Raw genomic sequence first — 19,486 nt, 5'->3', positions numbered from 1 at the left:
CCAGATACGTAAGCGAGCGTGAACAGCGCGCTTCCGCTTTCGTGCTCGACAAGCGCATTCAAAGCCTTAAACGAGTCGCGATGCTCATAATGAATATCGATATCCAATCACGAACACTCGAAGATGAAAGCATAAATGAAATATTTGAAATTGATATTCATTAATTCATGAGATTTTTTTACCTCTCAAATATGTTAAAATAATTTTATTTTTTTTCGAGAGATATATATGTATCTTTAGGGAAATATTTTAATTAATGCATTCCTTATATGCCCTAGAGAAATATTTTAATTAGTGCATTCCTTATTTTATATCTGAAATTTATTTTTTAATCGTGTTGTAAAAAATATGTACATATTTTATCTAGATTAATAGAAAAAGATACTAATCATTGAATTTACTCTCATAATATTTAAAGTAACATATTTCTACGTATCTAATATTATTAAACTTCAATTAAATGATTCAAGTATATTCTCATAAGACTCTCATAAATTATGTCTGAAAAAAGTGTTCCATTAAAATTCGTCACCGATTATTTTCTACTATAATAATAATTACTGCATTTAGCGACCTAATCAAGCGCGAGACAGAGATTTCGTAAGGCGTTTTCTGCGCGTTGCGCAGAAATTTAATTAAAACGCACGGCGCGCACAATCGGCCGAATGAACGATCAAAATAATATCGTTGCTCTCGCCCTTCGCGATTGTTTTCCTTGACATTATCCGGCTTCCCCGCGGCCTCATTTGTATTCGAAGGACCTGCGACGAACAAAACTATGTCAGGATTATTCTAGCGTACGCGATTGTAATTCAAAATTGAATCTAAACGATTCAAGATCACCACGATACCCACTGCATGACATATATACAATCGACCTTTCCCAGTATTTTATCGAGACTTGTTTATCCCTATAATTATGAATATATTTCGACAATTATATATGATGTAAATATTTTAAAGTTTCTTCATTTAAAAAAAAAGATTCTAATTTTATAAAATTGTTTGCAAATAATTTCAATTAACTCTTCACTGTAAAGGACATATAATTTAATACTTTAATACTAGTTGCAAATTAAGAGTTTTGTGTGATAAATGACGGTAAAATCTAAAAAAAAAATCTTTTAGTATGTGAGAGATATATCGAATTCCAAATTGATATGTTGCAGAGTATGTGGATTGGATCAATCATGCCGCTGTGCGCGCTTTTCGGTGGCGTCACCGGTGGACCGCTCATCGAATACATCGGAAGGAGAAACACGATCCTCGTTACGTCGTTCCCGTTCCTTGGAGGTAAGATCATCGACAGAAATCGATAGAATGTTATGTAAATAAGATAACGTTATGAAGCTTTGAGAGCTTTTCTCATCCTAGCATATCTTAAAATTATTTAAAATCTTCAAATTAATTTTAAAATCACTATTTTAACTTATTTTATATCGCATAAAGTCGGGTTTTTTTTGTTACATCGATACGCGTATGTGTTTACAGCATGGATCTTAATCTCGATGGCTGAGAATGTCGCGATGGTGCTGGTTGGACGCGCCTTATGCGGATTCGCCGTAGGCGTCGCTTCTTTAGCGTTACCTGTGTACTTAGGTGAAACGATACAGCCGGAAGTGCGCGGTACACTCGGTTTAATGCCCACCGCCTTTGGTAATACCGGTAAGTGACGCTAATGATGTAATTTTAATTAAAAAGTTAAGGATTTAATTTTTTAATTGGAGATATAATTTAATCGATTTAAGCATTCGTCGATTAATTGATTTCTTTGTATAAACATTAACGTTTTGACAATGAAACTTTGCAGTTTTACACGCGTTTACTAGAGAACATATCAAGAATATCGATAAACTTTAATATATTTAATTGTTGTATAAATATAGATTAAATATATATTAATTAAATATATAAATATGGATTAAATATATTTTTTAAATATTATAATATATATTATATTATAATATTTAAAATTATATATTTAAATTATATATTATAATATTTAAAATTATATATTATATTTATTATAATATTTAATATTATAATAAATGTATATTTTAAATATTATTTTAGTTATTTGTTTGCGCGGACAGTAATCAAAAAATAACTGAATAAAGAAATTAATGCGATATTTACTCGACTTATTGAACGCTATTTAGTTATGACAGCATTATATTTTAAAATTAATATATTTTGCTCTTTACACAAATTATTGTCCCTCTTATAAAGATTTCGAATATTGCAGGAATATTACTATGCTTCACGGCGGGCATGTATCTGGATTGGAGAATCCTGGCGCTCTTAGGTGCGACTTTGCCGGTACCGGTTTTAATTCTGATGTTCATGATCCCGGAAACACCAAGATGGCATATCTCAAAAGGAAAATCGAAGATGGCGCGAAAATCCCTTCAGTGGTTGCGCGGCAAGGACACGGATATAACCGAGGAATTGAGCATGATTGAGAAAATACATCAAGAGGCCCTCGAGATCGAACGGAATTTTTCGCAGAGCACGTTCTCGGAACTGACGAAGAGAGGCAATCTCAAGCCGCTTCTCATCTCCCTCGGATTGATGTTTTTCCAACAGATGTCCGGTATCAACGCAGTAATATTCTACACGGTACAGATCTTCAAGGTATGTATTCATCTCTGCGTTAATATAATATCTCGATAACTTTTCAACTATATAATTTTTAATCGCGCAGATAAAATTACGAATTAATCCTCGCAAAAGTGCTGATAAATTTCCGAATTTTGAAATCGATGAATAACGAATGAACGAACAATGTTCTCAGGATGCTGGTAGCACGATCGATGAGAACGTGTCGACCATAATCATCGGCATAGTGAACTTCATCGCCACCTTCGTCGCTGCGGGGGTGATCGATAAGCTGGGTAGGAAGATGCTGTTGTACATAAGTGCCGCGTCGATGGCCCTGACTCTGTTCGCCCTGGGTGGATTTTTCTACGCTAAATCACTGGACATGAATGTGGAGGCCTTCGGCTGGCTGCCGCTGGTCAGTCTAATCGTGTACGTGATAGGCTTCTCGCTGGGCTTGGGACCGATACCCTGGTTGATGATGGGCGAGATCCTGCCCGCCAAGATCCGCGGGTCAGCCGCGAGCATCGCAACCGGCTTCAACTGGTCGTGCACGTTCATCGTGACGAAGACCTTTCAGGACATCATACAGCTGATCGGCGCGCACGGTACCTTCTGGCTGTTTGGGATCATCGTCGCGGTGGGTCTCGTCTTCGTGATCATCTACGTGCCGGAAACGCGCGGCAGGTCACTCGAGGAGATCGAGAAGAGGTTTACTGGCCGAACTAGAAGGATGAGCTCAGTCGCCAATATGAAACCGATGCCGATGTCGTGCTAGTCCGCGAAAATCCGAAAGTCGCAGCGCGTCCTATCGAAGACGAGCAGGCTCGTTTGCGAGAAGAGAACTTCTTACGGCATCCTTCTAACGGAAAGATTCCCTTACGAGGACGTACGTTTTCCTTTAAAAGGAAATTTTAAGTTCGAAGGTACGCTTCTTCTCTTCCGTGCAAAGAAGAGAGGCGTATCTGCTCTCTCCCCCTCGGCTCTTCTTATCTTCTTACTTTCGAGCTCTTCGATTCGTTATTGCGAGGTTTGCCTATCACGATGAATTTAAGCAGGAACGATATTCGAAGAGATAATCAATAAAACAATAGGAGAAAAATAATATATAAAGGAACAAAGCATTTTTCTCATAAGACTCGTTTAATTGAAAGAGTTGAAGGGACAATTGAACGAAGAGTTCTGTCGATTTCAACGCAGTAGCGATCTTTTAAAAATTTAAAGAAATTAATCTTAAAAGATTAAATGATTAGAGATTAAATGATTAGAAATTAATCTTAATCGATTAAAATAATTCTTGGTGAATTTTCGAAATGATAATCTTTACGAAATCGAGCATGATACGATCGACTTCGTTCATCTGTCTCTTCAATCTATCCTCGTAAAACGCGACTTTGATAGATTCCATTCCGATTAATACATATTCGAGATGATCGAATTAGGAATAGTGCCAATACTTTATTCAGTCCAAATTCGCGAGAGCGAGGGTTATCGATCTTAATACAAATCTATCCAAGGCTATTATAATTAGCTTTAAATTAGTCTCGCGGGGTACAAACAGCTGTTCTGTTTTCCCCGCCGAGGAAAATGACACGCGATTTGCGCGGCTATCAGCTGTTGACTAGGTGTGTAGTTGCAATTGTAGTTTTTATTACTCGACAGTCCTAAAGGACCTACCTCAGGTTAATATTACGCTACGGTCAGATATGCGTGGATAGGTCTCAACGCGAGTCTCGTACTTTTTCCTTCTTTTTTTTTTGCACAATGCAATGTTCGCTCATGAAGATGCGGCATAATTAATGTGAAGATTAATTGCCGCCATGTGTACTTTGATTTTTGCGAAGAGCATACGCATAATATGTACTTATATATATATTAGACGCTGATCGAGAGAGAATCCGATCGTCCTTCAGTGCGAATCTGCCGAGCAAAATATAAATTTTAAGACAATCGCGTTCCTATGCATCTTTTTCCCTCTTCAAGATTGTAAATAATCGGAAATCTTTTTTTTTGCGCTATTAGATAATAATGTTATCTATCCACGAAAATCGTTAACTTCGATCGTGATTCGATATCTTCTTTTTGTTGCGTCTTTCTGCGACGCAGAAATTAGAGAAAAAAATAGAGAGAGGGAGAGAAAGGAAGAGACACTCGAAGTACGATTGAAGTTAATCAACATTGAAGAGGGGTTGATCCTAAATGAAACGGAATGATTCTCAGCTCATGATCGCATATTATTGTAATCTTTATATTAAACGAATGATACTCGGAACCCGATCGCTGTAACAATGTGAACACGATTCTAAATGTACGTATGTATCACGAGATAAGCGTTAAATAGGTAGCAGATATATATATATATATTTTATATTCTCTAAAGCAAGGGTTTGTAGGAAAAAGTAGGAAAGCGTAAACGTAGTTGTGATAAAATTCTTAAAGAAAATTTATGTATAAAATAGCGTAAGAGTATAGTCTCAGACGGACGTAAAACCCGTCGAATTGCCAATGTTCAAAAGTTGAAGCGTAAAACTGCGCCTCGATACCCCTAGCGAGTGTTCCCGGTCAAATAATGTAATCGGAAGAAAGTTCGCTGGCGAATTTTTATACGAAAGATATTAATAGCAATGAATTTGTATATATTGTCTAAATTATTAATATATATTTTTGTTACTAATTTATCACTTGATTGTGTATAAAGAAAGAATTGTAGAAACAAGTTGGGCGCAAGAATATTACAAAAAACTTAGTTTCAAAAATTGAAATATAAAAGGAGCAGGATTTTGAAAAATCTCATTCTAAAGAATTTTTGAAGAATTCACAAGAATTCACATTTAAAGAGCCTAAATTAAAAAAAAATTTTTTATCTTATCTGAATAAAATAATTAATAAAACATTTGATAAATTACATCCAGAGTGTGCATGTATATATATACATATATATATATCTTGCTTTATTTTAATTTTGCATTCGACTGGGTACACTCATGGTATGTTTTGACGCAGCGTAATATAAATCTCAGCATATCACAATGGATGATCGACGAAAACTTATTACAAAGCGTTAAATGTGTGATCACAAGTGTGCTTGTAGTGTGCGCGTCCGAATTAAGGATGAAGAATTCCATTAGCGAATCTCATTTATAGATATATATATATATATATAGACAGAAGCGTAAAGAAGGTACTTGTAAAATGTTTCTTTTAATTGTTATTTTTTTGCCCATATATTAGGTAATGTTAAAATAGGTTCTGTTTATAGAGAGTGTTGCGAGAAGCCACATTTTAAAAGTATCGAACAAAAAATCATTCCTACGTGCGATTTAATGTATCAGATTTAATTCAGTCTAATATTGTATAAAGCAATAAGTGTGTGATGCCTTATCTTGATGTGAAAATTGAGTTGTATCGCTCTTCCCCATCTTTGTACCAATGATCAATCAATAATTGTATTTTTCTGTTTCTCGTACTTTTCCTTTATATTTTTCTGTTATATGTATGTAAGTGATATCTCTCCGCTAATTTATAAGGTATTTGCCAAAGCACAATAAAGATGGTAAAATATTTTTGATAATTTAATACTCATGTTAAGTTTACATGTAATTTGTAAGTTATATGATAATTTTAAGATTAACTATATATATAAATATGTTTATGTAAAACTGTCATTTCTATTTTATATCATCCCTTTTATCTTTTCAATGTAACAATGTTTTAGCAATTAAATCAATACTATTATAATGAAAATAATAGATATTAATAAGATATATAAAATTTGAAACTGTATATAATGGATATATAAAATATATAAAAGATATATAAAGGTATAAAAGATATAAGATATAAAAGATATATATAAATGTATAAAAGATATATAAATTTTGAAACTCTAGTATGTGTAATGCCATGTAATATTATTATCATTAAAAATACAAAGCTATTTTATATAGAACATCTATTATATCTTTTTATGCGAGAAAAGAATCTTCATTTTTAATCCTCATTTAAATTCAATTTAATTTTCTATTGATATGAAATAAATGAGATTTTTAATAATTAATAATCTCTTAATTATAATACAACAACATCTATCTAGAACAAGTAATCGTAAATATTGTCGCATGAAATGACAGCGAGTACATTAATGTTTGTACCCTGCGTTAATGATTAATGTGTATCGCAACACATGCAAAATGATACAAATCAAGTCACGCTTCGTGTTACAAGCAAGTGGATTCAAATTAACATAAAACAGCATATGATACATCAAATTTTGAATGCAAATTCATTTTGCAATAGGTACATACATACACATGTGCGCACTGTCACTTTGCAAATAGTCAACGTAACAGTTCACACTGTGTTACAACTGACTGAATGTAACATTTCGTCGATGGAAATTTATGTAATTCGTGGAAAAGAGAGAAAAGGGCCATTTGGACTTTGCATTAATTAAGACTCACCCATAACCTGGACTCTGCAAATGGCACAGGTGTCGCACTCCACGTCCCAGCTCCACATAGCCACGGCGTTCCACTTCTTCAGGGTGAACATCTTATCGTTCTTCTGGTTATCGCCGTCGAGCCGGTCTCCTGGGTCCTGTTCGGAGTCGGCCATGTTTAAGGTTAGAAGCACCACAGTGGAACTCACTCGCGGAGGTTAAGCGCCACACGATCAACACGAATGGCACAGTAAAACGCGAGACCATAGATCGAGTATTATTAGAGACCTGCGACTCTTCGTGAACGAAATTTCGCAACTATTCTGGGGATAATCGCGAAACCTTGATACGCTCGATATCACGAATGTTTTTCACTCAACGACGCGAAGTCGACCGGACTCGGGTCAAAGGGCAAAGTCCACTAATATTATTTTGAATTTAGCGAGACTTAAATATGTAACTATTTTCACCTCGTTTCTAAATAAATAAAGACACATATATTTAAGTTCTTAAAGGTCTTAATTCCTGCAGAATATTTATTAATATTTTTATCAATATTATATCGTTAAAATTGTATCATTGATTATTTTACAATAAATTAATTGGAGTTTAATTGAAGTCGAATTATCAGCTCACATCGATGAAAAAAAACACTCATAAAATCGGAATCACATATGACGTATATTATATTTATATCAACTATTTTCGATAATTCTCAACGCGTGATACACACATTTTTCGATAGTCGCGAAAGAAAGAGACACGAAATTGAAATTCTAACGCGAATCTTCGAGATCTGCTGCAAAAAATACTGCCGATTTTCGAAACGTACTTGATAGCTGGATAAAAGTTCGGGTCTAGATTCTTCGCACTTCCGAATTCCTGTGTCCTACGTTTGTATTTTACTTTTACGCGTTCGATGTAATGTTTTACGTCGCTAAAAACGATTCACACACACGCGTATCACGCAACAAGCAACTCGCGCTACTGCGTATCGTAAACAAAAGCGGCCGGACTCCTTTGGAATGTGTCCCCTACTCTCCCCTCCCCCCCCTCGCTTGCGACCTTTTCTAATTTCTTGAAACTTGTTGATGTATTGTTCTCAGTCGACTCGTGACGCACGTACCAGTAATAATGAAATTTTTACTACACTATACGATGTGTTCGCGTTCTATTTCCAATATACATATGCATTATAACGTTTGTATTTAATATATATTTGTGTTTAATAAAAATTTTCACATTCAATCGATGCACGTCGAGATGACTGATTCGCGCCAATTCAGACATTACAGTATCCATGGAAACGGCGGGTAAATAAACCGAGTTTTTGGCGCGAACGATCAATTATATATTTTTGACAATAATTGCAACGCTAAAATTTGTTGTGTATATTCGTATAAATTACAATAATATATATTAATCACGTGAAAATATATTAGTTTACATGAAAAGTGTATTTATATAATTTCTTATCGTTCATTAAATCGCAATTATTCGCATCGCGTCCGCTGCGCATGCGCGAGAATCTAGCGCTCATAATAAAATTAAAATAGAAAAGTTCAGTCGTCTTCGCGCTCGCGTACCGTTTATTACGTGCGTACCATTATAGTGTATTAATTAAAATCGGAACGTCTGTGATGCAAATTTAATCGCAATTGAACATTGCCATTATCAAAGGTATGGGATATTCTATAGTTTTAATTAATATTTTGATCGTTACACAAAGTTATAATTACATTATAATATGGATGATTACGATGATGAAAATTGCTTATCACATTCGAGTTACGATTATCGAATTGCGATTTTACGTTACTGATAAATAAATATTTGCAAAATAAACGTGTAATATCGGGAGTGTCGAAAAAAATTTGCAAAATAAACGTGTAATATCGGGCGATTGTCATATCGGGAGTGTAAAGGTATCGAGTCGAAAAGTGTCGGGAAAAGTGCCGAGAAAAGTGTCGGGAGTGCTGAGAAAAACTATTGAGAATGCTGAGAATGCTGAAAAAACTGCTGGATGATCGTTTTATTATCCGTTATTACACACATTTATCTATTTTGTGGGAATGTGCGACAAATTCGTCGAGTGAACTCCATGCGACCATAGCTCCAGGTATTGTAAACATATTATTATTAAAATTACCAAGGAATTTATTTATCGAGAATAAGTATTTCTAGTAGATAAGTATGTAGTATGAATGTCAAAAAAAAAATATCAGGTGTTACTCGTATTGTATGCAAACATATTTCATTGGCAAGGGGGAGGCGCGACAAATTCGATAAGTAAACCTCGCGCGACCATAGCTCCAAGATTTATTAGATAATTCAATATAAGACAATCTTTACCAACTTTTTTGAAATTCGCATAGTTCGTGTATTTTTAGAGTAAAAAATTGAATGCGTTAAAAATATTTCATCTACAAATCTTTAAAGAGTATACAAATTTATAAGATTAAAATTTGATGAGATCATAATTTTATGGAATAAATAAACTACAGAAAATATTTATATATATGTGGATGCAAAACATTTATTTAAGACTTTGATTTCAAATTAGATCAATTCTGTACATACACAACAGCTACAGTTATATCTTCACAGATTGTGTTATAAATTTACAATCAATTTTTTTTCTTTTAATGTACAGACGCGTATCACGGGGTACATAATATGTAGATAATATAGATGATAAACTATGTAGGATCTTTTAAGTTAATTTAACGATCTCGATTTTACAATACTCCATATTACATAGTTTCCACTCCATTGTTTCGTTTAAACATAATAAACGTAGCGTCTCTATAAAAATATATCTTTAATAAAAAATTAAACATCGCAATTTTTTCGCTTTAATCACTTTATCTATTTTACAAGAAGACATGTTTGCATGTTCTTTTCCATTGGCAAAAGTTTCGATTTCCATGACGGTGAGACAAACAGAAAATGTGATACATTATTACAATATTATGATATATAATATTTTTTCATATCTGCATATATGTTTTTTGAGAAGAAACAAATATATATCTGATTAGTACTCAAATATACGATATTTATAAACAAAATTCTTTTGTCGCTACACAATTTGAATAGATTCATTCTATATTGTTATGCTGTGCTAGTATGAAATTTTGATACAATTAGTACATTAGCAACAGCAACGTAACATCGAACTTTTGCAACAATTGACGTTAGGGCAATAATAAAAAAATTGTAAAGGCAACACATGTTAGTTATTGCAATAAACATGACAATGATAAAAAAAAAAAAATCTAAGTTTGATGAGTGTTGTAGAGTCTGAATGGGCGACAAGAGCATATTGCTTTACCAAATGTGTATCTTTAGTAGCCCTTAAAAAAATAATACATTTATAATCGCTCCATTTTTTTTGTTAACATATATAAATCAGTAAAATGAAATTTAAGTAAAATAAATCTAAAACACATGTTTTTCTAGTAATCTTAAAATTATTTAAAAATTCGTAGTAACTCGAAATTACAAAAAAACCGATAAATATGTTGCATCTACAACTAAGTTTATTCTCAGAAGCTGTGAGTCCAGTTACGTAGCAAGAAGAATGTAATGTAACTCTTGGACTTTTCAGACATGCATAATTTTCTACAAACTAACGGGATCAATCATCCCTTAGATTTTTAGCATTGCTTATGTAAAAACATAAACTTTATTTCTCTTTGTCAGCTTATTACAAAATAATGAAAAACGTTAATTGGCAAAATTTTGAACTATATATTAACAAGTATACATCTCTCTGGTTCCATTTATTTTTTGTTTAATATCGTATAATTCATAATTGCAAAAATTCTATTTGTGTAATGTAATTAATGATAGTAATAGAAAAAAATCATACATTGTTTATTATGCATATCGGTTAAATCATACAAATCACATTGAAATAATAGCTGTTTTTTTATATGTATATATATATAAATATATGTTATATATATAATATATATATATATATATATATATATATATATATATATATATATATATATACGTATATATATTATATATATTATATATATAAACAACTATTCATATGTGATAATTAATTTATATAAATGTAACAAATAAAATTGAAGTGTATCTTAATATTTAATTGTAATGAGATACCAAATAGATTGAAATAATCTTTTAGTAAAAGACTGATACAATAAAATATTTGTAAATTAAATAATAATATGAATTATGTTTTTACATGTATGCAAAATTAAAACTGCAATGCAATTATTTATGAGTTTCAATCACTTCTCTTTTACAAAATATCAATTCAACTCGAAAATATCGCTCGGATAAATTATCACTATACTCGTTAAAACTACAAAGTATTAACAAGAACGCTAACTTTAAAAATTGTTTCCGCAAAATATTATAATATTATTATGTCATGCGACATGGCAGAAACCGAAATATTTCTGCATTTGATTACAAAATGTATCCAGTCATTCACGCATCAATATCGCTCTATGTACAAGCTAGAAATACATAAACAAGATCGTAGTTAAATTGCAATAAAAAGTAATCATCTTATTTAGTACTCTAAAGGCCATGTCGTCACACATACACTTCAGATTATTTTTAAAATTCTTACAGTACTGTCAAAAAACACACATTGCAATTACAGAATCGCCTCTTTCTTTCTCTCTTCCTCTCATTACACAATCACAAAGTCGCCATTGACCTAACAACAGCTATTGTATCCAAGAGAAAAAAAAAGATCATACTTCCTAAACTGATAAGACTATATAACGTCTTTTATAACTAGATTATAATAGATTAAAGTTCATGTTATCACATGCTTCTGATGTCGAAACCGATAGAAATTTAATTTTGGTACTTAATGTATAATACAAACGGCTTTTATAAAAAGACTATTACAGTTTTACTGCTGATAACTAACTTATGCAATTGTTGTCTTCGTCTCCCGTCTCTGTAATTACATCTTAACAGTGCGATGCGATTATCTGTCATTATTTCCAAAATATGTCATCTGTACATTGATAGCAACTTTTTTTCTTCTTCTTTAGCACTATTAATTTTATTCATAACGATGCGTAATAACGTACATTTTGTTTTGTATGAACAGAAGTAGAAACATACACATCCCATGCTTCATTTTCCATGAATAATATATATCCACACATATATACTTATTAATTGTAGAATAAATATAAAACTGAACTTTAAAAAATACATTTAACAGCATAGTTTTATATAAGGCTGTTAATGTAAGCATTAATATACATATATTCTTATACAGAATAAAATTGAAAAAAAAAATAACTTAGTTTTTGAAAAAAATAAGTGAAAATAATTTTAAAAATATTTTTAATGCGTATAAAACTATTAATGTATTTCTAAGTAGAAAAATTCTCATTAAAAAAAAGCTACACGAAGATACGTCCCAGTAAATTAAATATGTGTTATTATATAATCAATAATTTAATTGGTAGAAACTTACTCTTTATTCTTTTAGATATATGTATATATCATATAAAATGCTTTCTTATTTTTAATATGTCTTAATTAAAAGAAATAACATGAGAAGATAGGATGTGTAGTTTATTATAGTAAATGCAATGAAATTACCATCTTGATTTGTCTTTGTGATATATGATGAAAAATGGATTAATGCATTATTGGTGAAATAAATCAAGGTGATTATTTCAATTGCTTCATGCTATTTAGATACCAATTTTACACAGAGTAGAATCAAGAATACTATAATTTAAAAAATCATTCTAAAAAGATTATTGGCATGCACAATTCTACTGTATCTCTCTGATGCACGTTTATTTTTTCTGATATAATGGCTTTTTCATGCTACCAATTATCAGTTCAAAAACTGATTAATGTGTACAAAATATACAATGAAAGATGATATATATTATACACATACGAGTAAGAAACTTCATTGTGCACCAAGATGCTCAGAATTTCTATTTATATATATAAATTTTTTTTAAATATCTTTCGTCAGATACTTAATCTACTTTGTAAAATCATGGCATCTATTTAGAAATATTATGATACATAGTGGATATTTCGCGATAACATTAGTAATTATATTAAAATATTTGTCTGTATGTATTATTCTTTTTTAGCATAATTTATATATATTTTTCATACATTAAAAGAAAAAAGGGGAAAAAATCTGCCAAATATAACTTTTGTAATGTTAGACTATCGTAAGGGATTAGTTTCAGTCAATAAGCGCGTTAGCGTTGTATACCTTTCTATCTTTAAACTGGAAATCCGATTCAGATGTTTATTGAGCGTATTTGCAGCAATCGGTTGGCAAGGTGTAACGCAGGGTGATGAGCCACTAATTATTTCAATTATAGTTTCTATGAAAGTTGACCATTCAGAAGGCAGGGAATCGTTTGTAGCGCATAATTGTTCTGCTTGCTCGAGCATTGCTGCTATTGCAGACACACCAAACTGAAAAAACAAGTAGCAAAATAATAGAGAGAGAGAATAATAATAGAATTTTTCTAGACTCTGTATGCATGTGCATGTATATATGCATATGATGTATGCATTTATGTATGCATCATATGAGCATTGAACTTATTAAGAAAAATTCATCATTATTATGTGTAATTATTTGACTAACCTTATTCATAAGAGCAAAAGTTAAACTGTTGTTTTTAACAGGATGAGTAGCCGAGTCCGATAATGCTCTTGCTAATCGCAGTACTGTATCAAAATCTTTCACAGCATTAAGCCATCTTCGAAATTCGGAGTAAAAATCCGTTAATAAATGACAATCTCTACGGCCTATCACGGCTAATCCTTTAAATATTGCAGTCCACAATTCTCTTAACTGCTTATTATATTCTGTCACATTCAGATGAGGTAAAAAACGCAGTAATAATGTCTGCAACATATAGGTACATATATAAAACGACACACAGTAACACATAGCACATCACATACATACGCACACATACATACACACACGCACACACAATATATACATATATAAATACATATTTATATAAATTACAATTAACAATAATTATTAAGATTTAAATCTCTTTCTGCTTATTAATTTACCTTTCCTTTTCGAATACTTAGCATACTAGCTAACTTATCATCTTGTATTAATTGTTGCAAACATGATAATGTTATGCAAATTAATTCTGGTTCGGTTTTAATTGTATTTGTCTCAGCTTCTCCTTCCTGCTGTTGTTGCGGTTCCGGAATTGAAGCAAGAGGATTGCTTAGATCCTCGAGTTTGAATAACAGTGTATACAGCTAAAGAATAATATTTCTTTAATATAGAGTGTATTAACGAAATATTTATTTTAACCACAGTTAAAAGTTTGATACCCTTTCGATTTCAAGCAGCAATTGGCGTGTTTTTTTAGTATCCTTTTGTTGTGATTGAGAATTAGACTGAGAATCGCTATTTGATACAACATCCATATCTATAAGTTTGCGTGGTGCAGTAACACTACTGCAATGAAGTTTACCTAATGAATTCTCAAATTGAGCTGGCGTGTATGCTGATCTTGAAGGAGCTTGAGACGTTGGCTCCCAATCTCTGGAAATGTTGATGATCATTATATATATATATCATAAAAATAAATTAAATAATTATCTAAATAATATATATATATATATATATATATATATATATATATATATATACAGGGTGAGTCAAAAGTATGTTTTAAAAATTTGTGAGCGTGTTCCTGGATAAAAAGGAAGAACAAATGTTCATATGAACATATGGTCACAAATGCTTTGTTGTCGAGATAATGGACATAAATCAGCAGTATCAAATAATGCTTTATTTGAACGTAACATCAATAACAAAATTGTAAACGTTCAAATAAAGCATTATTTGATACTGCTGATTTATGTCCATTATCTCGACAACAAAGCATTTGCGACCATATGTTCATATGAACATTTGTTCTTCCTTTTTATCCAGGAACACGCTCACAAATTTTTATAACATACTTTTGACTCACCCTGTATATATATATATATATATATATATATATATATATATATATATATATATATATATATATATATATATGGAAACTCTATAAGAAATATATCTGTATATCTAAGTAAATTTTACTATATTCCTTATAATATAGTAAAACCTATTTAGTAATATAATTAAATATAGGGAAAATAATATAATTAAATATAAATAAGGGAAAAAAAAGAAAACATACCTATGATCCCTATGATATCCATTGTTATTATGGTGTTTTTTATCTTTTTGTTCTTGATTTGCATGTCGTTTATTCCGTTTATCACAGAATACGATATAATAATGATCATCAACATATGGTTGAATTGTATTAAGTTGTAATAGTTGTATATTGATTAACCATTGCTTCTCGTGAGCTTTTATAGCAAGTTTTCCTGAGACTTCATCTCCCGAAGTATTACCATTAACACCGTGAGAATAATGTTGATGATAGTATCTCTGATTAGTTCTGTCATGATTGCGGTGAGGATATTGATTATTCTTAAAAAATGCTTGGTGTCCAACTTGTTGGTCATTATGATAGTAAGATCTGTTTTGGTTTCTCTGACTTCCTAGGTAAGAATGTTGATGTTGTTGGTGATGATTGGCTTGATTATTAGGAAATGCAGGCATCATATGATCTGGCCGAAGAAATTGTGGGCCTCCTAAGTTAGGATGTGGTGGTTGCTGTAAATAATTATTTACAAAATATATTTTAACATGAAAATAATTTAATTGCAATAATAGTATTTGTATTTTTATTGAAAGAGAAACTTACAGGGAAATTATAAGAACCGTGAAGGGGTTGCCTTGGTACTGGCTGTGATAACATTAAATGCGGTGGTAGAGGATAACGTAACATATTGCCTGGTTGATCTGATAAATGAAAGAATTATTACTAAAAAATATCAAGTTTTCAAAAATCTATTCATTTCATAGTTACTTCTTTATGCATAATATATACTAACACATTATATGGATGTATTATATTTGTGCAAAACATTGTAACATAATGTAATATTTGATGCAAACAATTATATAGAAAATATAGAGATTATATTGGAATTATATAGGAAATATAGAGATATATAGAGATGATAGAAATATATAAAACGTGTAATTTTCTATTGATAGAATAATATAATTTAGAAAATAATGCAATCTAAATGAATATAATATAATTAAAGATATCTAATTTCAAAAAATTGTAAAATTATTCAGATTTAAAAATACTTATCGATTCATACTTTGTATAAATATAATACACACACATACATGTATTCATATATAATATGTGTTAATATATACTATGTAGAGAATGATAAATATTATACTTACTAATTAAGCCTAATAGTCTAGGAGGTTGCATCAATTGAGGATGTGGTACTCTTATGTTGGGCAAAACTATGGGATGGGCTCCAGGTAGGCCTAACCCCGGTGGGAAACGTGCCGGAGGTAGGCCATTGACCTGAAATTTTTCATTCAAAGATAGAGCTTCAAAGAGAAGCGAACCTTCAGATTTCCTCTGCTGTTGTTGCGTTTGTGGTTTACTGAGACCTGGAGGTGGCCTATTTGCAACAAGCCCCCTTTCCAATTCTTCCACAGTACAAGCATTTTTTAAAGTTGGCAATGATAACCGCGGTTGAGCCTTTGGAGGAGATAGATTCAAAGGGCTACCCCATACACCAGGTCGTGGAACTATCCCTTCTTTATCCAATACCAAATGTGATAAATTATCCTCGATATCTATATTAGAAATATTCTGTAAACAAATATATAAGGCATATAAGATATATAGAATTGTTTATTTGTTTAAAAATGATAATACAACAACATATAGAAGTAGAATAAAGTGTGATTAAGTATACTATTGATATGCTACAAAGTTGTTTGTTAAATTGTATCTTATAAGCTGGAATACTACTCATGTTTCAATAATATATCTGTGGTCGCCAGATAAAATCCAATTTGAATTACACAGTACAGTTAATGTACATATATGACAAGTTTAAAATATATGTGAAATATTTTTATGCAAGAGAATATTTCCATATTTCCCATCGTATAAATGAATGCATATTTCTTTGCAACTTGACATTTAATCTATATAAATACTAATTTGGAAAAACATATAATATATAGTATATTTATATAGAATTTAAAATAATATTTTTAATAAGAAAATATCCTTACAATAGTAATAGCAAGAATTAATTTTGTAGTTAGTTTCTTATAATGTTTCTTATAAGTAAATGACTTTTTCCATTGTACCTATTAATTTAACGACATTGTAGGATGAAATTTAATTTGGAATTGTGAATCACTGGTTTTTTCATAATTTTCAAGTCCTCAAAACTCTGTATTATAATATGTTAGAGGAAACATCTCGAACACCTGTAATGTACCTTTTTGTTTGTCGCATTCTGATTATGTGGGCGATTTGATTCTGTAATTTCGGCAAGCTTCTCATGATCTTCCTCCCAATCACCAATAGTCGCATCAGGGCCAAACGTTTCGTCATTCAAGGCATCATACTCTTCCTCTTCAAACTCATCTTCCTCCAATGGACCATCCAGTCCATCCTCCAAATTGTTATCCTGATAATACCAAATAAACAATGATTATTACAGAAAACACAAACATATCGTCAACTCTATCAGACGAGAAACGAAATCGTGGGAAGTTGAAAAAGGGACTGCAAGTGGATTAAAGTTACAGTCACACTTTGAAACATTTCCCACATGATATGCGAGATTTAAGCAAATTAGACTTGAAAATTAAAGCGACACGCGTACGTTCATTTAGAGCAGACTCGCTTGGGATTCGCCGTGCTCGATGTTAATGACCTTTAGGGCGAGGGAAATAGAAATGAGGTTAACCCGACGTAACCCCGCTTGGCCACTTGGCAATAATTTTCGTTATTTTCGGGACCGAGTATCGACGTGATCGAAGAAATTCGCGCCGTCTCGAGTGAAAACAACGTCGCGGGACCCCGTGGATCTTGCAGGTCGGGACTTTTATCTCTCGCAAGAATTACAGATATGCCGCGACGCGACTGTTTATCGGGAAGGAGGTTCACGTTCACGCTCGCGTACCTCGCTGGAATTGGAAATATCGAGTCGGACGCGAGTCGCATCCGCGCGCGGGATCATCAAAAGAAGCATACTTACTCCGAGCGTGGTATCGAAACCGAAAAAAGAGTCTGCCATTTGTGAAAATGAAATCTGCAAAATGACATGTTCTGATTAAACGTCAAGTGCTGCGACGAGCATCAGCTGCCATGGCGGCCATGCCGTAACTCCTGGCGGCTAACGTCAGTCGCGACTTAAGGTGGATATACACTGGGCGAATCGAATTGTTTGAGAGAGATGTGTATAACGTGCCTTACGTTTGTATGATGTATGTACGCGGCAGGAGATTTAATTCCACATTCACGAACAGATTCGACGCATGAAAGAAAATTCCTTCGAGCGGTCGCATCACGCGTTAGCTACGAGTTTACACGTGGTCTTATTGTCACGTGTACGCGATCGATCAATATCGTCGTGTTATCAACGATAATCTTTTTGTCTCTTTTCCCCAATTACAATATTTGTTTTTTAAATGTTATAATTTTTGTATATTTTTTTCAGATTATAGTAAAATTAACATCTTGCAATAGCATTGTTTAACAAAAAATATTTTTTTTTTTTAAATAAAAAAGATGATTATTTTAATATATTTTATTCTTAGTGATTATTATATTTAATTATTTAATTAATATATTTTATAATTATTACTTAATATATTTTATAATTATGATTAATATATTAATATTAAATTTATAATTAAAGTTAATATATTTTATTATTAAGAGTGTGTGTGAATGTAATCTCTCTTTAAATCGTTTCAATATTTGAATTTTTGATATAAACGAAAATAAATATATGTGTAATTTCCAAAAGATAGCTAACAGATTAAAAATTCAAATTAGATTTTTGATAAGGGATTTCCAGAAAGCCATTAAAGATCTTGAAGATAATAATTTTACTGTAATCATTAAACAGCATTCTAGCAGCTAAAATTTAATAAACAAAGAAAGAAGAAATGTAATAAATCGATAATTAATTATATCAATTTTCTACGATCATACGTACTATATTTAAAATGTTTAAAAATGTAAAAATCTACCCCTACAGATTTATAACAGCATTTCGCATAAATGCCTATAATAACATAATTATAAATTAATAATAATTAATGTAATGGTTAATAAATAATAATTAATAACAAAACTAAGAATAGAAGATTGATAACAAATTGTCTTGTAGAACAACAACAAGCATCAAGAGTATCGATAAAATAATGTCGCTTCTAATTTTTTAAATTATTATTCCATGCAAAGATTCGCGCTGGGAAGGGGAGGAGGAAAAGTGTAATATTCGAGT

At 31.6% G+C, this 19,486-nt stretch overlaps 3 protein-coding genes across 6 annotated transcripts in view; 1 reads left to right on the top strand and 2 right to left on the bottom strand.

The window, feature by feature from the left end:
• Positions 1 to 6,174, top strand: part of Tret1 (trehalose transporter 1) — a 29,826-nt gene extending 23,652 nt beyond the window's left edge. For all 4 annotated transcript variants that reach the window (XM_083081895.1, XM_083081891.1, XM_083081894.1 and 1 more), the window contains exons 4-7: positions 1,170 to 1,293; positions 1,492 to 1,665; positions 2,246 to 2,634; positions 2,795 to 6,174. In XM_083081895.1, coding sequence (XP_082938021.1) covers positions 1,170 to 1,293; positions 1,492 to 1,665; positions 2,246 to 2,634; positions 2,795 to 3,376 — 1,269 coding nt within the window. In that variant the 3' untranslated portion in view covers positions 3,377 to 6,174. The remainder of the gene's footprint in view (positions 1 to 1,169; positions 1,294 to 1,491; positions 1,666 to 2,245; positions 2,635 to 2,794) is intronic.
• The window catches only part of LOC145961567 (RING-box protein 2-like), a 42,177-nt gene extending 34,160 nt beyond the window's left edge, over positions 1 to 8,017 (bottom strand). Inside the window, exon 1 of the mRNA XM_083081906.1 lies at positions 7,059 to 8,017. Coding sequence (XP_082938032.1) covers positions 7,059 to 7,212 — 154 coding nt within the window. The 5' untranslated portion in view covers positions 7,213 to 8,017. The remainder of the gene's footprint in view (positions 1 to 7,058) is intronic.
• A 3,109-nt stretch (positions 8,018 to 11,126) lies between these two features.
• Positions 11,127 to 18,300, bottom strand: Patr-1 (Protein associated with topo II related - 1). Its single transcript, XM_083081898.1, has 9 exons — positions 18,230 to 18,300; positions 17,465 to 17,656; positions 16,398 to 16,821; positions 15,838 to 15,935; positions 15,262 to 15,746; positions 14,399 to 14,612; positions 14,123 to 14,323; positions 13,680 to 13,943; positions 11,127 to 13,504 (listed from the first exon to the last, which is right to left on the bottom strand). Exons 1-9 carry the CDS (start codon positions 18,266 to 18,268, stop codon positions 13,247 to 13,249), a joined length of 2,175 nt encoding a protein of 724 aa, XP_082938024.1. The 5' UTR covers positions 18,269 to 18,300; the 3' UTR covers positions 11,127 to 13,246.
• Between the last annotated feature and the right edge of the window lie 1,186 nt (positions 18,301 to 19,486).

This window comes from Camponotus vicinus, unplaced genomic scaffold (genome assembly GCF_025532165.1).
Source record: "Camponotus vicinus isolate PSW18456_S1 unplaced genomic scaffold, iyCamVici1.0 SCAF_11, whole genome shotgun sequence".
NCBI classification, from domain to species: Eukaryota; Metazoa; Arthropoda; class Insecta; order Hymenoptera; family Formicidae; genus Camponotus; species Camponotus vicinus.
The sequence above is the reverse complement of the archived record's forward strand: the minus strand, read 5'-3'. Positions and strand labels throughout refer to the sequence as shown.